General features: G+C 40.1%; 1 protein-coding gene and 1 pseudogene across 1 annotated transcript; one reads left to right on the top strand and one right to left on the bottom strand.

The window, feature by feature from the left end:
* Positions 1-6,762: 6,762 nt before the first annotated feature.
* Positions 6,763-12,440, bottom strand: LOC137256124 (uncharacterized). Its single transcript, XM_067793829.1, has 3 exons — positions 12,343-12,440; positions 9,135-10,281; positions 6,763-7,526 (listed from the first exon to the last, which is right to left on the bottom strand). Exons 2-3 carry the CDS (start codon positions 9,823-9,825, stop codon positions 7,051-7,053), a joined length of 1,167 nt encoding a protein of 388 aa, XP_067649930.1. The 5' UTR covers positions 9,826-10,281; positions 12,343-12,440; the 3' UTR covers positions 6,763-7,050.
* Positions 12,441-15,054: 2,614 nt separating this feature from the next.
* On the top strand, positions 15,055-17,177 carry LOC137255357 (uncharacterized; annotated as a pseudogene).
* Positions 17,178-19,994: the final 2,817 nt, after the last annotated feature.

A 19,994-nucleotide genomic window follows, 5' to 3' on the forward strand; every position in this document is an offset into this window, starting at 1 on the left:
GCACTTTTGATTTGCGACTACATTCTTCTAGTTTTGTTTATTTTCTTTTTCACAATCACCAGTGCATTTTATATATAATGAACAAGTGAAAACTGTGAACATGTGAACTTTAACCTTTCCTCAACCTCTCTCAACCAAAACTGCCTTCTGGCGACCCGTTATATACTACTGTTATCCGACTGATCATAACTGTACACATTTCATTATCTATGCTTTGAAAAAAGATGATTACATTGTACACATTGTACACATTGTACATGTATTAGTGATTCCAGGTGTAAATTACAGCTATAAATGTGTAAACCTGCATATACCTGGTATGACCTCTTTTTGAATCGGAATACAGATATTACCCCATACGGACGTTTTCTCAAAATTCAGTTACCCTGCGGAATGTGCTGTAAACCTATTTTGATTCCATCTCTTGGGTAGATTACAGAAAATTTTAGTGATTACATTTAATTCATACACTTTGATAACTAAGCAGGTTCGACAATATTGAAAAACTTACTACCTGACATATTTATGTTGCTCAATACGTACCAAAGCGTACAATCTGTATGCCGTACTGTTAATGGGTGAAACTGTTAATCTACCTTCGTACCGGATTTCCTGGACATAGAAACTGAAAATTGTTAATTAAATGGGAAACGAAATTGGGTAGAGAATCTAAAGATTGCAAACAATTATTATGTTTATATCTGTTTTAAATTATCAGTGTGCAGATCATGTCACTAATATAAAACTGAAGGATATATGGTGACTAAACTGGGTTCAGTCTTGAACGTATAAAAATGTACTAATGTATATCTTGAACAACATGAAGGAATGATGGGGTACGCTCGTGGTTAAAGAATTCGCTTGTCAGACCAAAAGCCGGTATTTGATTCCCGACACAGGCACATTAAGACTGACGCTTAGTGTCTTGAAGATATATCATTTTGATCAAAGGCAAAGAACTTAAAACAAGGACACGTAGGTTTGAAGATGCACAGACTAACAGGATGTATCTTGGGGTACAGGTGCAGGAAGCATCTTCAGTTATGAAATTACACTCCACAAACATCAGATAAAGGTTTGAATGACATGCATATTTATTGGTATCTTGCCAAGCTCTGTCCTCTCTCGACACATTGTAGCGATAATGCTGCGATGACGACTTTATGGAGGCCAAATTCAGCCATCCCATTTACAGTACTTTCTTACAGACATATAGTCAGTGAAATACTAGTATTTCCCTAATACAATTTTAAACCAGCCTTTCTTCAAGTAGCGACTTAACGCCACACATCGCTAGACTTGCTTATATTATAGACTTCATATAAATCATCACAGATATTTCACAAGCATGGTACAAGACCCTTAGCCTCATTAACTTATTGCATCACCACTTTCGAGTTAAGCATTGGCAGATGTAGATGTTGCTGGAGATGTTGGTCTCGCCAGCCATCCTGTTATAGTGTCTACTTCAGGACAGCCATGTCCAAATATTTCTACAGACCAACAACTATGTAGCCAGGCTATATGAAATTTAGTTATTATTATTCAATTTACAATCTTGATCTTTATCACTACCGCAGAATACATTGTTTTGTCAGCTACCTTGTTCCTCTTTGTCACTTCCATTAATTATCCCCCTTGGCTGTGTCTGTCATCACATCAACTGTAGAAGGAAGTGCTATTGTTTCTCTATCTGTCCTTTGTTGAATCTTTGCTTGTCTTTTGTTGTTAAAAACTATATATATGTATGCTCACATCTATACTGTACGTGATATGTGTGTGTAGAGACCGACACTCCGACTGTCTTTGCAGGGACGACCGCTCGCAGGATTATGCCGCTAGCAGGAAAGGTCCTGGGGTTGAGCTCACCTCATTCATGTATACTTGTTTGTCATGTCTTGTGAAACCAACTAAAGACGTTTGAACAACTAAACCATGCCTTCGTCTTCATCAACGTATTCATTTGTCTTCATCAACGTAATGTTCATCAAAATCATGGGCTAATTCTCCAGTCATCCAATCCATGAGCCAATACCCAGTCGACGCACCAACCACATATGAACCCGTTGACAATACTATATTTACTGCGTAACCCGAACGCTGCACTGAGTTTTCCTGAAGGTAATAAGAGATGGTGATCCTGGGAATATCGAAGGCATTCTTCATTTAGGGAGTAAGTATTACAGTAAGGGCTAAGCGGAAGGGGAAATATTATTGTTCTGTGACTGGGATACAGACTGGGATAAGATATGGAAAACAAACAACTTGAACAACAGACTACTGGTTGGGTCTTTCGATTTGCTTCGAATGTACATCTTGTTCAAACTGGAAAGTATACATTTATCGAATGTTTGAATATGATTCAAAAGTATAACAGCACGAGTATCCATTTTGTCTTTTGTGTTCTACCTATCCCTACTAGATTAGGAACTAGTTTCTGAAATGAACATATTTTACAGAAAAAAGTTCATAGTAAAACATAAGAATAAAATATAATGTAAAGGAGCTCTGTGACTTTCTCCTGAAGCTGTGGAAATCTAGACTTGTCACATTTTCTAGGCTTGCGTGGACTTGAATATATTTGCTTCAGAGTCTGTATGACTGACTGCGTCCATGCATGCGCTAATCACATGTGTCTCCAGGTCATAGACAATCAGTGGTTTACGGGTCCGTATTGCAATTCTCGTGCATGTGTTAGTTACGCGGCATGGACGGTTCCTGACATCACTCTTTGATTATGATTCACAAACACATGCTTATGGTATGGTCGGAATCGTGCCACGGGTTAGCATGTATTTATCGTGAAAACAGTTTTTGGCATGTAGGTGGCCATGTCAAAACATTTGATTACAGAACAGTCTCGTTTTCGTTTACTCATTTCCGTTCTATTGCGCAACGTAGTGCGATAACCAGACCAAAATTTTTGGACTATGTCATTGACTAGAGTAACTGGATGCATTCACATTAATCAGTATGATTTCATAAGTCTAAGCACTTGTATATTGCAACTCTACGCTTCTTCCAATCTTAGCAAACACGTCGTACAGCATGCTTTGTCGTATATAGCGATATAACCTGAGTTGTTTGTGATGTCTATTTTCACCTTCACACGAGAAAATCCGGATCGGCTGAAAGGTAGGTCATTGTCTGTAAAGGTTAATGAGACTTATAGACTGTATGTTTCTGTATGTTGAGACTTGCTTTCATACAAAGGCCTAAATGTTCGATCACCAAGAGCGGTAAAGTGCCATTCTGTTGGGACGCTGAGGACACTTGCGAGGACAAAGGGGCAACGCATCACCACTGAACAATTTAATCCCTCGAAACATCCACCTCACAAGATGTTCCAACACCACAGATAACACGTAACTGATACTGGTAGCACGAGCGAGGGCAGCTTAATAAGACGTGCTAGCTAGCAGAATACTGCTGTCTTTATCGTGCTATTTTGGTGATAAGAAAGATGAGGTCACGTGAATGTTGATTTCAAAAGTACTAAAATAAAATTACATGAACCAAGTAATTCACATGATGATCTTGCTTGGGCACAGGAAACGTGAACATATACGAACCGTTCATATACATGTCCCTGAAATCAGGTATGAGACATAAATATCGAAGGTGAATAAACATTTTCAAATTTTCAAATTTACATTTGTTTTATTACAATTGTTACAATTTGTTTTCCCACCAAAGTAAATTCACGTGTTTCACAACTGTGTAAACGTGGAACGAAATCGGAATTTTCAGCACTCATTGAAATTCAAAGGAATGCACTGAAAATACTGTATTTACCTGGGTGTCTGTTTTGCAGTTCATGTTTGGAAATACCTGACAATCCGGTGGGGCATACATGAACGAGGTGCTTGAAATCTGTGCCAGAAGGTAGGAAATATCTGCAAACATACGTAAACCCGGTCATAGCGTATATTTCCTACTGTGTTTGCGTTTATTTCAATGGTGTACTATCCAGCTTTTGATTATGTTTGTACTGAAAGTGTACTAAATGACCACTGAAACTCTCGCGAAAATGGGTGACAATGAACTCCCCATACTGCGTGTCTTATTGGACGACTCAAGGACACCTGGTCAATACCGAGTGTAACCTCCATGAGTGCATGACATTGTCCTCCTCCTCATACCCCCTATCAGCCTTATCATGTGAAAGGCCAGTCAATGTCATTCCACGTGTGAAGCAGCTACAGGAGGATCACTTTGTTGTACACAGTACGACCAATCATGTCCCAAATAGGCCCCAAAGGGTTATGGTCGGGGCTCATTCAGCTTAGTTCTCAAGTCAAAACATTGATGACAGACCAGTCTCGTTTCCTGATACAGGGTTCCGTCCTGTTGCGCAACATAGTGCGATAACCATTCCAGAATTTCTAGACTTATTCATTTAATTGAATGCATAAAATTTAATCAATATGATTTGCAACACAACGCTCCTTCTAATCTTCGCAAACACGTCGTCAGATGGAAACCTGGAAATCTCAAAACGAGGCCCTGCCGAAAGAAAAGATCGGCGGTCTGATACGGACGTCATATTTTATAACAGAACTACACTGAAAAAACCCTGCAAAAAGCACATAACAGGTGTAACCAGTGAGCCATACGCATTGTGAATCATTTTGCGACCTCATCAAACGGGAATGCTGATAGGTCTGTGATTTCTTATGTCTAAACCTCAATAAAATATAGAAATACGGTGTTATTAAAGTTTAAAATTAAAATTCATTTTTAAATACCACGTCCTTATGAAACAATGACTTGGAATGCAGTGTATCCAGAGTTGTTGTTGGTGTTTATTTTCACTTTCACAGGAGAAAATTCGGATCGGCTGAAATGGAAGCCATCGTCTGAATGGGTTAATGAGACGCATGTTTCGGTATGTGTGTATAAATACTGGCATTGTATTTTCTATAGAATGTCGTTCTTTCTCACCTTGGCATCTGCAATGTTATCTCGTGTGCAAATAGTTTCCCATGGTCCTTTTTTTCTTCAACCATATTGGGCCTTACTATCTGGACAGTGTTTCTTGTTGAAACATGAGCACTACGTAGTGATATAAAAACACACGTTTCGTGTTCCCTTAAATCGATATATGCCAGTCCTGACCCGAAAGAATTCAAGCGAATGTTTCTTTTTGCTTTTGTAAGAGGAGCAGTATGACATCGTGCATGTCTGCTACTGTTACAAATGTGGGTTGCAGTTGACATTCCTTTAACTGTACTATTTGTTTTGTTGGTCATGATCCTTTAGTGTTATCGGAGACATTCTGAACAAGCGGTCCTTTCGTGTAGAGTGACGAATCGCCGACAGGGTTCAGCAAGTTAGCAGTGCTGTGTTCTCTCACCCACTATCAAGGAACGGCAGATACTATTGGAACCTCTCTACGCCCATGCATGCGACGCGCTGAAAGACGAGAGCTCCGACTGGTGCATGATCCGGTCCCAATATTCCCCTATCGTTCGCCATAACACCATGTCCTGTCCGTACAAGCCCGGCCTCCGCTGTATATTTAGACATTTTCGGCCAATGTGTGAAACAATGATATTGCACCAAATATATCACTGTCCGTTTCCTGCTCTAGTAATTTGTGGTTTCACATGTTTTAGGTCTCTTGGCCTTACAACACCTACATATGCTACAACATTAATAACTTGGGGCATTTCCTCCCTCGTCAACAAGACTTGCTGATTCGCGATAATTCACCCATGTCTCCAGTCACATGTACTGGTTGTTGTCCATGTGGGAATTCCAGGGCAAAATAGGTGGAGGCACAATGAGATAACCCATTATCCCTACAAGGTTACACGCAAGTAAAAACGCACACCATTCTGTTGTTTTGTGTTGAATGTTATGACTGCAGAGCTCCAGAAAATTTTCCAAGCAATTGGGTATTTACTCCCATGTCTGTTTATTTATGAGTAATTGCATTTTTTAGGAGTAATTAGCGTTTTATATACTCCCACTAGTTAAAAGAATTGAGTATTTTTACACAGAGTTTCCTATCCTTATTGGGTACTTAACTCTTCTACATATATAAATATATATGCATCTCAATAGACTGAAAGTTTTTACTAATTGTTATAGTACCAAACATTTGGCAACCACTTCTAAATACTCAACTTGTGACTTGTGAGTAAATCCCGGACAGTGGCTACGGGTATAATAGTATATGTATATATATAGGCATCGCCTACCATTAGCTAATGGTGTTGTAGAGTTTGGGCAAATTCTCAAACCAATTTAATTACTTGAGAAATGTACGCAAGGTATTATAGACCTATTGTGTTTCAAGTGATTCCTGTGTTGTTTTTTTGTACGCCCAGATTTGTAATGAACTGAGTAAGTGTGATTTTTATTGAGTAAAATACGCAAATACGCGCCTTATCTGGAGCTCTGCGGTGATATTGCCTATGGGCAGCGAAAACAGTCTTGGAATGAACCCAACCAGCCAAACAACAGGAAGTTTAGATAAACATCTAGTCTCTGAAGCTTAGACCAACACCTAGTCTCTGAAGCTTAGACCAACACCTAGTCTCTGAAGCTTAGACCAACACCTAGTCTCTGAAGCTTAGATCAACATCTAGTTTCTGAAACCTAGACCAACACCTGGTCTCTGAAGCTTAGACCAACACCTAGTTTCTGAAATGAAAAAAAGTTCCTAAATTATTTTCATAAAATATCACTGTCGCATTGAGAATAGGTCCTATTTGTTTAAGAAAAACAAAAATACAAAAGTCAGATTGTCAAACATTTTAATTAAACACGTAAACAAAAGACATCATGAACAAAAATAATGTAGTGTCCTTCACGATGACATATATCATCGTGTTCCTGTACATCCAGCTCCATGTAACGGTAGGTTGATTCTGCTGAAGATTATATATCCCACCCCATGAATACAGCCGAACAGTCTGTGGCTTCGTGCCACCATTCAACTACGTCACACTACAACGTAGGTGTCGATCACACATACTTTCCGGCACCTGCTTTCTCTGAAATACGTTCAACAATAAATACAGGTCCTTCAGTGTTGTCATCTCACCTATCGTCAGTTTTATAATCAGTACTTCCGTATAGAACATGGCGGAATATCTGCCCAAGGGTGGTGTTTAAACGGTTAATGTCAGAAAACCCTTTGGGGAGTGGGGTGCGATTCGTCCAGACGTGAATTGCGTAGTTATCCCTCCATTGGTAGTCGTTCTTCTTAAACAGCAAGTCCGACTCGAACCAGTTCGGTTTGTACAGTCTATCTGACTCCATGTGGATGCTCTTAGGGTTCTTGTGCCACATGTCCCGGGGGACGTGGAGCGAGTTCTTGTAGAACTCCTTGTTGTTGTACGTCCGGTAGCCTTCGTACCACTCTCTGACAAACTTGGACCCCCTCTTGGCAAGGATGATGGCGTTGCCCATTCCCGTGCCGTTGTCGAGTAGTCCCATGGTGATGTCGTAGTCTAGCAGTGGTTCCAGGGGTCGAGTGACCACCATATCGGTGTCCAGATAGATGCCGCCATTAGCTGCCAGGACAAACATATATAATTACATGGCTATGGCTGAAGGGGACGTTTAACAGTTAACAGATTCCACTTTGCTGTAAACTAACTTAGCTGCCTCTTGACCCGTCAGGTATGTGAATGAACCAACTGCGATTAATACGCAAAACGTCGGTTTCTCTGCCCACAATAAACGTTTGATCGTTTGCTGTTTTACTCAGCACAATCTTGCTAATTGCTTGCAACGTGTAAAGAATCGCGTCTGGACCAGACTGTCCAATGACTGAACATAAATCTGCGTATTTACGATACAATGCCATGGTTCAACCAAATCACCGAATCTGACCACCCGACCCGACCCGTATATCAAGAGAATGTTGCTGCTAGGCAGGACCAGGTTGACCTGGTATCACTCACTACTGTATTTATGAGCAGTGTTTGTCAGACAGCCTGCCCCTCTACCATAGTATGGAACAGCACAATTACATGACTGTATATATTGTGACACTGACGTAGAGGGCGTAGTTGTAACTGCTGATGCCGATGTAAGATGGTGTAAGCTAAGACCAACCAGCGAACTGAGGAACAAACTGTTACATTCAATGAATAGCCGTTGTAGATTTTCGTCGTATATTCAGTCACTCAGAATAGCTCAATTCTTCCACCTGAACCCTATTACGCCTGCTGCTCTATTTGGAATATTTTATTGGAGTCATACAACTTTGGTCGTTCAGTGAGTGAGTTTAGCTTTACGTCGCACTCAGCAATATTCCAGCTATATGGCGGTGGTCTGTAAATAATCGAGCCTGGACCAGATGATCCTGTTATCAACAGCATGAGCATCGATCTGCGCGACTGGGAACCAATGGCATGTGTAAACCGAAGCAGCGAGTCTGACCACCCGATCCCGTTAGTTGCCTCTTACGACAAGCATAGTCACCTTTTATGGCAAGCATGGGTTGCTGAGGGCCTGTTCTACTCTGGACCTTCACGGGCCATTTATGGTCGTTATATAGCCAAATACGATTACTGAAGTTGTTTGCTGTCTTCAAAAGTAAGAGCAGCATACAATGTATCTCCTTAACGTAACCAAATCATGTATCAGCCAGTTATCAAGTTCACTGGACCTCACTAGATATTTTCGAAACGTTCGTAGCCCTACGAACTGCTTAAGCCCACACACTGGCTGTGATCAGAGACTGCTTACCACAACCAACAAGTTTTTTTTATGTAACGAGTAGATTATTTACTTGTTTGTGTACACAACCGAGATTAGACTACTGATCACGACCTCATACTCGGGCATGCATACTGTTTCAAGCTCCGCGAACCTATTCACTGCGCACACGTTATGGGCGCAGCGCAGAACAGGTGTTGAAACAACTTTTTCCCCCAGCGCTGGGGGAAATTTGGTGAAACGTTTAAACACCGATTTCGTGGGCTTTTTCATCGCGTTTTTTCAACTTTATAGGTTGAATTGACATTTGTGATGATTTGTTTCGGTAAGTGCATACCGAAAGGTAAAAGAATCTGCAAAGTTGTGTTTTACGTTGCATGTGACCTTTAAGAATTCTTACGACTGCGAACGTTTCGTGAATAATGGCCTAGACCTACAATTACAATGACACTTACCGTACAGAGCCTGTAGTCTGACCAAGTCTGACAAGTGATGCTTCCACGTCACTGGTTTGCCGCTTATCCCAGGGGGCCTCTCCCTGAAGACGAACCTCACCCCCGGGACGTCCCTCAGAACCTGCGTCCACCAAACACCACTGGGATGGGCGTCTCCTATCAGGTAGATAGCTGAGGGGTTTATAAACCGCCTGGCGGACACTACACTTACGTAATGATAGAACTGAAAAGTGTAAGGTCCGAAGATAACATAGTACACAATTTTGGGCACTTTTTTGTCACTTCCGGTACGTCTGCATGCATTTTCGTCATGGATATCGCTCATTCCAATTTGTGCGAAGAACCATCTACATATGACGTCACTGCTCTTTGCCTTTTCGTCACAGAATAAGTCCTGATTTACAGTATTAAAGGAAGGGTCGGCGCTGAGCAGTAAGTCCCGCACGGTGCAGTTCTGCGAGGTTGAATAGTCAAGGAGTTCATCTACTTCGTTTCCGGTATGATCATGTACGTCATGTATTTTATTGCTGTATAACAGCTTGGTTTCAAGAACCTGTGCTATGTCCACATATTTAACGCGTTCAGCGTACTCCCTTAATCTATTGTTCACCAAGAGAGTTACAAGGATCACTAACAAGAGGATGACGTATTTCCATATACGATGATTCATGATATAGAAGCGTGACGCCATGGCGGCGTCTCACTGACTTGACGGACGCCTTTCGTAGCTGATGTTTGTCCTTCACCTCTGTTTGGTGGACTTGTCGAAGATAGTCCTTCACCTCTGTTTGGTGGACATGTGGATGATTGTCCTTCACCTCTGTTTGGTGGACTTGTCGAAGATAGTCCTTCACCTCTGTTTGGTGGACTTGTGGATGATTGTCCTTCACCTCTGTTTAGTGGACTTGTCGAAGATTGTCCTTCACCTCTGTTTAGTGAACTTGTGGATGATTGTTCTTCACCTCTGTTTGGTGGACTTGTGGATGATTGTCCTTCACCTCTGTTTGGTGAACTTGTTTATGATTGTTCTTCACCTCTGTTTGGTGGACTTGTGCAAGATGGTCCTGTTTGCTGGACTTCTGTAACAGGTTCTCCCTTCACCTGTTGTGATGGGCTTCTGCAACTGGTGTTGTTGTTGAGCTTGATTCTGTGGAAATGAAGATATAATACTTTCAGGTTTGAATAACTTCATAAGTTGCCGGAAGTTATCGAGTATTCACAATTATTATGGAAGGCAATTTACAAGGTACCGCGTGCTGCAAGTCAACAAAATGATAAATCATTTAGCATTGACATTCCAGTATGTAGTACGAGGTATGATATAGTACGTAGTTCTTTCACACAGCTACTAAAGTCTACAAGCCCAAATAGATGGCTCAAACAAACCTCATCCCGTTTTTCTACCCAACATGAACCCTATCATGTCTGTATTCTATTTTGGAACATTTGACTGGTGGCATACGGTAGTTACATAGCCAAATAATGTACACTGAAACGGGATCGAGAGTTTTATCTCCCGTTCTATCTATCTCCTCGTTTGGTTGGATATGCATGTTGTCGATCACGAAACTCCGTGAATGTGTTGCCGTAAGACGTCATCTGTAAAATATATCCCAGCCCCCGTCTATCTTGATTCTGCGCGTTTCGTATACCGTCTTAAAGAAAGGGAAATACTAATGAAAGAAGACTGATGTAAAGACGATACCTTGATTTGTGGAGGTCTGAACGTGTCTCATGGCTCGAGGTTGAAATGCTTGATGAACTTGATCAACAACTTTTGATTGTGTACATTTATCATAAGCTTTTCGTGACAGCTTGCTAACATGTCATTATAGTTTCATAATTTTAGTTTAAAATGAATTCGCTTGTGCAAAAACTTCGTTGTTACAATTTGAAAGTGTCTTATTTCCACCTGTGTGTGTCAAAGATGACATGCACCGCAGTCAGCAAGGATGTAAAGATCCGTATGTGTATTACAGTCACTAATTATGCTTCACTTAAGTGATCTAATAAGTGAAACATGATTCGCTTCTTAAATTACTTGGGTCTTCTAATGCGATTGTATTCAGCAAAGGCGCTCCCAAATAAGCAATGAAAAGTTCACGGTTCGGATACCGTGGTAAAAGACCTTTAAATTTGGGCATAATTTAGCTATTATACAAAACATTGAAAAATAGGGTAAGTTGATTTTGTTGGATGGACAACCTTCAGTGCCGGTGACCCGTCCACTCTTCTGCGGACCCAAAGATTAAGGCAATACGTTTTTATCCGACGTAACAGGGTGGTTAACATGGAGATAGTTGTTGTCACGTGTAAGTCTAGTCAGTGAGTCTGATGTACCTGTCTGAGAGTGAGTATTTTGTAACAGTTCAAACAAAACTTCCTGTTACCCGTAAAGAAAACATTTTCAAATATACTAACAACCTAATATACCAACAACTATCAAAATCCAAGTTATTAATATAGAATTTCCCCGTCAACGGACACCATGTCTATTATTGATTTCGGATGTTATTATTTTCTAAACAAGAAAATACGATTCAAGCCATGACACAAAATGGAGATCGATATTCCCAATGTAACAATGAAAATAGACTCATATATGAATTTATGTAATTTGGAACTCAATCTTACAAACTCTAAAACATCTACTACTATCAGAATAATTTGATAGCACTGTTTAAGTGGATGTGCATGGAGAATCAAATATGTGTTGTTCTTCAGATAATGGTTAAAACGAAATAGGAAAAAAAAATGCTCTCGAGCACCTGTGTCCCCACTTTAATACTCTATATACGTATGATTAATTCAGAAACCTGGTGAACATTCTCTGGTAGATTTGAGACAGCACACACACAACGCCATGTATCCGATGACATTGTTTATTCACAACAATATGAAAACGCTACAGTCTGAGATATCGTGAAGACTACCAAAGATCGTATAAATTAACGGATTTAGAAAACAGTTTGTGGATAACTCCTTTTAAACATGTGTATTACGCTGTCGCACCTTAGGTATTGATACAAATACATGAACTCCAGGCTTTGGAATAAACCCAGTTCACGTATACTGATATACCAAACACAAACTCCAACTGTGAAGTAGAGACGGGTTTTAGTTACAGTTGAGGCGGTTGAACCTTTTAGACAAAACTGCCCTAAAAACCTGTAAAATTTACATTTCTAAACATAATGACAACTCTTACCTGTGACCAAGGTATTTTCTGTCACCCTCCTCGTTGTCATCAACCACTGTGTCCTTCGTCCGTGTCCGTCACAGGTTTATTTTGCTCAACTTGCCCAAGGGTAGAGCCAATCAGATGATGGCACTGTCTCCTTACTGCGCATTTCTACCTGCACTGCTTACCTCCCTTAGTGTAAATCATATTTCTATTTCCACTTATTTCTGAGTGAACTGTGTTTGTTTAACGCGAAACTAACAACATCCAAAACGGTTTGTATCCAGTCTGGACCAAGCAGGCCATTTGCTGACAAGCAACAACCAATGACTCACATACCTACATGATGATAATAACACGATACCTGACTCACATACTCCATAATGATAATAATACGACACCTTACTCATATACCCATAATAACACGATATTCGACTCAAAATCTCCATAATGATAATAACACGATGCTTAACTCACGTATCCCATAATGATAACACGACACCTGACTCACATAATGATAATAACACGATGCTTAACTCACATATCCCATAATGATAACACGACACCTGACTCACATAATGATAATAACACGATGCTTAACTCACATATCCCATAATGATAACACGACACCTGACTCACATAATGATAATAACACGATGCTTAACTCACGTATCCCATAATGATAACACGACACCTGACTCACATAATGATAATAACACGATGCTTAACTCACGTATCCCATAATGATAACACGACACCTGACTCACATAATGATAATAACACGATGCTTAACTCACATATCCCATAATGATAACACGACACCTGACTCACATAATGATAATAACACAACACCTGACTCACATACCCACACAATGGGTAACAATGCATCCAAGCTTGACATACACTTTCACACATATCGTAAGTATTTAAATAGTAATGCAGTTTCTAGGCGACATATCATTTTTTTTACATTTGAATGCCAAGTAAAGTTTGTTTGTTGTCTTATTCCTGAGTCAGGTTTTGAAGAGAACTGAAGCTTCCTAATTTTCTTTACTGACGTCAATGGAGTTTGTATGTTTTACGGTTCTTTTTGTTGTCTTCTATGTATGCTTTTCCATAGTTCCACACAAGTCAATTATTATTTAAAAAATCTTGGTAAATGTTGTTCTTCGGAGCAGCCATGCGGGTCCCAAAACTCAGTACGGTATAGATTTAGCGAGCTGGTTATTCGGGCTGAAGCGAGACCGGTGTATATCATATTCCCCAGATGTGACGGGGCTGATAAACGTGTATTAACATGTTGTTTCAAGGGAGCACTTCCCTCGGGCACCATGTTGATTGATCTACTACGTCCGCTAACATTTCCCGCAAGGCACAAGATGCGTATCATTGTTGATATTGTGCGTTGCGTCACTGCTATTGTACTTCTCAATTACAGAACTACTTACTTGCTCATCGTGCTGGTGAATACTGCACATGTCTTGATACAGTCAACTGACTGATTCATCCACCAGGGCTTGCCGCTGACGGTGTTACAACTCGCAGAATTTCTACATATTAAAGTCCTAAAAAGTACATCTCAGTAAGTGACATACATAAAACGGGATCCAGACAATTCCCCAAACAGACAATTCCCCACTAGGACAATCCCCACACATAAAAAACAACAACAAGAGTGATATTGACCTTTTTATCATACATTGTATAATCATGAATTCTTTCACATTCCTTGAAATAATCAGTGTCAGCATGTCCAGTTTAAATGTCAGTGTCAGACATGTTTATTATAAACGCAGATATGCACGTTATATTTTCATACAGAAAAACAGATAGATGTAATGCTACACTTTCACCTCTGTACAGATACATTACACAAGAAGAAGATGCCTTACCTTCAACGTGAAATGTACAGTATTCGATTGTATAATTCACATGTTTTGCTCTTGAGCCTCTGGTGTAATATAAATCTGATCCAGTGATTCATCAGCAAGAAGCTTCCTAGCAAATACAAAGTAATCTGAACAGGTGTACAGTGAATCTTTATAAGCTACGCCTAGTTGTGTATTGCAGGGAAAGGAGGTCTCACAAAGTACTGAAGAAACACTTAGAGTGTAAGAGAATCATATCACAACATATTTATTTTAATAAAACTTTTATAGTTTATATACACATATTAGATATTTGCCGAAACAACTTTCTCACTGATTTCTGGAAATACTATATATGTGGCTAAGTATCACTTTGCAATGCTACAAAATGTCACAGGCGACAATAACTGGTCCGTTAAATAAAAAGTCCTTATCCCTCTCCATTCCAAACACGGCATCAATCAAAACTGTTAAGTTTCTGAAATGACTCAGTATCCTGACACCACATGGCTCTACTACAGCAACTATTTTTCAGAAGCAATATTCTGTGGCAATATTGTGTATGTTTGATGACAGTAATATCTGATCTAAAATGACCGTTCTGCCTCGTCAGAATGACGACAGGTGGAGCGACCGTGCGATCCGGATCCATAGGAACTTCCTCCCTGACTAGGTTCAGCTGCATTTGTTGGCCTTGGTCGCACCTCCTCTGAATCTAGTCCCACAAGTGTTCTATCGGGTTTACGTCTGGACTGAGAACAGGCCATTGGAGAGTTTATATGCCGTGTTGACGGAGAATGTCTCTAAAGGCCCTGGCAGTATGGGCACGCACGCTGTCCTGCTGCAAGACGTGGTTTCCATGACTACCAAAATGTGGCACGACGAAGGGTCACAGCGATTGATCAATGTAGCGGCAGATGTTACGTGGGCCAGTAGAAAATCCCACAATTAAATTAGACCTTAAATTATCAAAACTGCAATTACCGTAGCAATTAATTTCGTATATGACAACTTAAGGTGCTCCTTCGCAGAAATTCTATTTAATAGGGAAAAACTGTACAATATTTTTTATTGTTGATCTACATATGTTTGTATCTAAAATAATTATACCACAGTAAATACTTTTATAACCTAATATTCCTTGTATAAAATGACAACGCATGAAAAAATTCCAAAAATGGTGCGTGAACGTTTCAGTCTGTTAATAATGCATAATTAATTGCATGAAGGATTTAGTAAAGGAATTTTAATGGCTTCAATTGACATGTAAGTATTAACTACATTAAATTAATTATCAAACAATTAATATGTAAACTTTTACTGATGTGATTGGCCAACGGAAAGGCACTACACGATGGACAGTTGTCTTTTGCCTCGGGGTAGGGGGTTTCAATTATTTAAAACTATGTTCCCCAGTCCGGGCAAGTAGCCAGGCACATGGACGCTATGCCCAATTTTATTTTGAGTGCTTTTGAAAGAACTTCAAAATTTATCATGTTTTGAAATCCAAGTGCAATGCATCATTTTGTAACAAGTATTTGTTGAGAAAATAATTATTACTTAATCAATAGTTAATTTCCTTTGCCACTGACATGTTAAATGCTATGTTCAAGACCAACCACCTATATTTTTTTAAATTCCAGATGATGCTAAGTATAGCTGTGTCCTGTGTGGTGTTGATGGAGCTAATGTCAAACTGTCTTCAAAAGGACTATCATCTTTGATTTGCAGTATCCATGAAACGTGAAGATAACATCTACACTCATATTTCCATGAATACAGACCACTTTGTACATGAGAGCTGCAGGAAGACTTACACAGCAAAGAACATTTCTAAAGCTAAAGCTACCAACACCCAGTCAGCTTCCACAGGTCAAACAAACCAAAAGGGTTTTGCGAACACTGGGCACAAATTTTAAGTTTGATACTCACTGTTAAATTTGTGCTGAAGAAATTGATTTTGTTAAAGGTCGTCGTTATCCTTGCCTTGCAGAACTTCTTGTCAGGACGTGGTAGAAGTGACACTAATACAAGAAATGAGGACACAGCCAACAGCATAGCTTTTTCCTTCTTATGCAGCTGGTTATCCTTTCAACAGGACAGTCAGTTCACCATACAGGATTTGCAGAGCATTCTAGCATCAAATCTTCCAGCATCAAACATCTGAAGCGCCGACCCCTGGAACACTTTGGTGCAAAGGTAACTATCTCAGAAGTTGATAGAAGGGCAAATGTTGTTACTTTTGCTGACAAAGCAGCTACAATTCTCCCAGATTCTTATCACGAAGATGACATTGACAAAGATGATGCAATGCAGCAAGCCAGAAAATTGGGATGCCATATTAGAAAAACTTTGGAAGGCCTCAAGAAGACTGATTTGTTTTATCCTTCACCTCAAAATACTGACATTGATAAACTTGAGAATGCCATACCTGATGTTCTTCTTGTACCTGTCAGAGGTATGATGCGAAAGGTGACCACAGAAACTGCCTGGGAAAAACAACGACTGGAAGTTATTTCTCTTTGTCATGCATTAATGCAAGCTTCAGCTCCAAATCCGCATCTTTCACCTCTGATGCTCTCCACAGGCCTTGTCATCCACCAAACAACAAGATCCAGAGTATTGCTTAATGTTTTGTCAAGTCTTGGCTTTTCTCTGTCATGTGACCAGGTAATGGATTTTGAGAAATCAGCTGTAATGACTGAATCTTTTGAGGATCTTGCACCAGGAATCGAGGCAGCAGACCAAGGTGGTGGATTTTGTCAATGGGTGGCTGACAACTTTGATTACAATGAAGACACTGTCACTGGACATAATTCAACTCATGTCATGGGTATAATTGCTTGTCAAACCCTTGCTTCAAAACAAACAATAATTGTCCAGCGCAAGACGAAATCTTCTCCTGAAGTTGCATCTTCTGGTCATTTTGGTGATATAATACAACCCTGCAGGCAACTGAACAAAAACTTCATGTCCAAGATATCATTCCAGTAACTTGAACCAGTTGAGATTGAATTTTTGGAAGAGTACATAAAGCTAGACACTCTATGGATGCTGTCAAATGGTCTTTTCCAAGTATCCCCGAGCTGGCAAGGTTTCATGGCAAAAATCACTGATGGTGAATGTTTGTGCTCTTCAATTGTGTATCATCCAATGATACCTCTAAATCCTCAAACAAGCGAGGCTGTACATGGCACCCTGGTTTTCATTGACAAAGACAGAAAGCTAAACAGTGTTGTGCAATGCTGACCTTAGATCAAGCTCTTTATGCTAAGGCATACAGAATAAAAGCGGACAATCCTGTTGAATTTCAACATGTTCAACTTCGACTTGGGGGTTTTCATCAGCTGATGTCCTTTCTAGGGGTTGGTTGTAAGGCTATGGAAGGTTCTGGACTACATGAAGCTTGGGCAACAGTATATGCTCGAAAATCCATCCCAAAAATGGTGGAAGGAAAGACTTATACAAAGACACTTAGGGCATGTCTTCTCACAAGTGCTGCTTTGCATGTACTTCTATTGATGCCTGAAGCAGATATTGCTGAAGAAGATCATGGAGCTGAATTTGAAGACAACTATGATTGTTCAAACAGTCAGAATGAAACACTGCAGAATGGTACTCAAAGAAGCCAAGAGGAGGACCAGATGTTCACAGAGCTTGAAGTCACGAACAAGCAGCTTATGCAACATGAGCAAACAATCATTGATGTTATAAACAGCAACAGAATGACAGATGCATTATCCAGATTACAAAGTGCAAAGCATAAAGTGCAAGAATCAAGGACTGCAAGTTTGTGGTTAAATTTTCTGGACTTTGTGTCAGTTGTCTGTATGTTCATCAGAGCAGAGCACACAGGGAACTGGCAACTTCATATGAAAGCATCACAAGATATGCTACCCTGGTTTGCGGCTACAGGACATAACAACTATGCCAAGTATTGCCAACTGTATTTACATGATTTCAAAAACCCATGTCCATGCCTTGAACATCCTCTGAAAAATGGCCTTTTCACAGTCCGTCGTAACAGCAAGCTGTTCTGGAGTGGTACGTGGAGTGACATGGCCATAGAACAGTCTCTGATGAGGGCTGGAAAGACACCAGGAGGGCTCATCAATATCACTCACAGGGAAGGTGCAAGGGCCAAGTGGCTGTTGTCAGCACATGTGACCGCTCAGTATACTGATTCCTTGAGAGCCTTGACCAAAACCACCAACAGCTCATGGTCAGAACAGCATCATGAAATGAAACTGGGACGAATCCATCAAGGCTTTAATCATATGCAGACCAACCTTCGCTACTTCAGGACCCACAACCCATTTCAAGGTGGAGACAATTCAGAACTTAGAAATATTGCCACAGGCCTGATTGCTGATGAGTCAATGTTGACCACAGTGATTGGCATTGGTATTGCCATTCACGATAGTATTTCCGGGAAGAACTTTGGAGATGTGATACTAAAGAAAAGCAAGCAAGCTATTACGTTTGTTGTGATGAAAAAGGCAGTGAATTTAAAATATGGTGAAAAAATTCACATGTCTTCTACTGAGATGTACCAACGTCTGTTGTTAATTGCCTATGTTTCTGGACCTCCACCTTCATCAGTATTTAGCTTTGAACTTGCATCTGTCTCACCAGCTCTTTTCCATGAAGATGGCACAAGGCGAAAGTCCCAGAAGTCGCAGCTTTCACAGTACATCATAAAGATGAATCCTAACACTGTGGTCTCTGGTAACATCGTCTCTGGAGTGACTGTTGTTGATGGCTGTGCTGTGCTTCAACAAATGAAATGGCCAAAAATAGGCACTCTTCATGATGTGTGTCTGGCTTATACCAACACATTAGAACACAAAGCAACAGATGGGTTTCCTCTTCTGGTAGAGTTTAACAGTTATGAAGTTCAGACAACTAAGGAACTTGAGCAGAAGCAACACCGACTAATGAAAGACATTGATGCTGATGTGATGGTTACATCAAAAAACACCTGCACCATCTGATCAAAGCAGTTTTCTCGCCAACAAGAGGAACAAACAGAGTATTATCAACCTATTATCTGAATACCTCAAGGATACAAATATCTGTGTACAGCATGCAGGAAGAGAAAGCGGATGCAGATGCTGTAATTGTTAGAGAGGCATTCAGGTTTTCTGAAACAAACAACACAGTTCATGTTGTTTCAGATGATACAGATGTCCTTGTTTCGTTGATGCACCGTGTCGAACCCCAATGTGATGTCTATATGAAGACGAGAACACATACAATATCAATACAAGCAGCACAACCTTCCATTGGTTATCAGCAGTACCAGTTGTTGCCCTTCTTGCATGCTGTCTCTGGATGTGATACTACATCTTCTGTATTTGGCTTTGGTAGTTTCCTCAACCATTAATTAAAATTTCTTTTTCTCTTATTACAGAATATAGCGTGTTACCAAACTGACAAATAATTACCATCATCTCTTTAAAGGCATCATGATAAGAGCTTTCCCCCCAAAATCGTCTATTCCTTTCTCAGCCAACTTTGTCCCCATATATATATGATGGTGAAAAACATAGTTGCCAGAGGTTGATTTTGGTTGGGTTTGGCATGATGTAAGAAAATATGTTCATAATTCATTTTAATAAGAAATTTGTCTGTTATCGAAAATGTCTAGGTCTTTCAATATTTCTACTGGCCTATACACCATTTCCTCTACCAGGACCAATATTCTGGCACACCATAGGGCATAGTTTGTGATTGAGAGCAATAGCACCCCACACATTATGCTCGGACCTCCCCATGAGTCTCGTTCCAGGACACAACAACCCATGCTTG

The sequence above is a fragment of the Haliotis asinina genome, chromosome 11, assembly GCF_037392515.1.
Source record: "Haliotis asinina isolate JCU_RB_2024 chromosome 11, JCU_Hal_asi_v2, whole genome shotgun sequence".
NCBI classification, from domain to species: domain Eukaryota; kingdom Metazoa; phylum Mollusca; class Gastropoda; order Lepetellida; family Haliotidae; genus Haliotis; species Haliotis asinina.

Coding starts and splice junctions, on each gene's coding strand:
- LOC137256124 (XM_067793829.1), bottom strand. CDS start 9,825: ATGGCGTCACGCTTCTATATCATGAATCATCGTATATGGAAATACGTC. Junction 7,527..9,134: donor CAGACTACAGGCTCTGTACG/GTAAGTGTCATT, acceptor TTGTCCTGGCAG/CTAATGGCGGCATCTATCTG.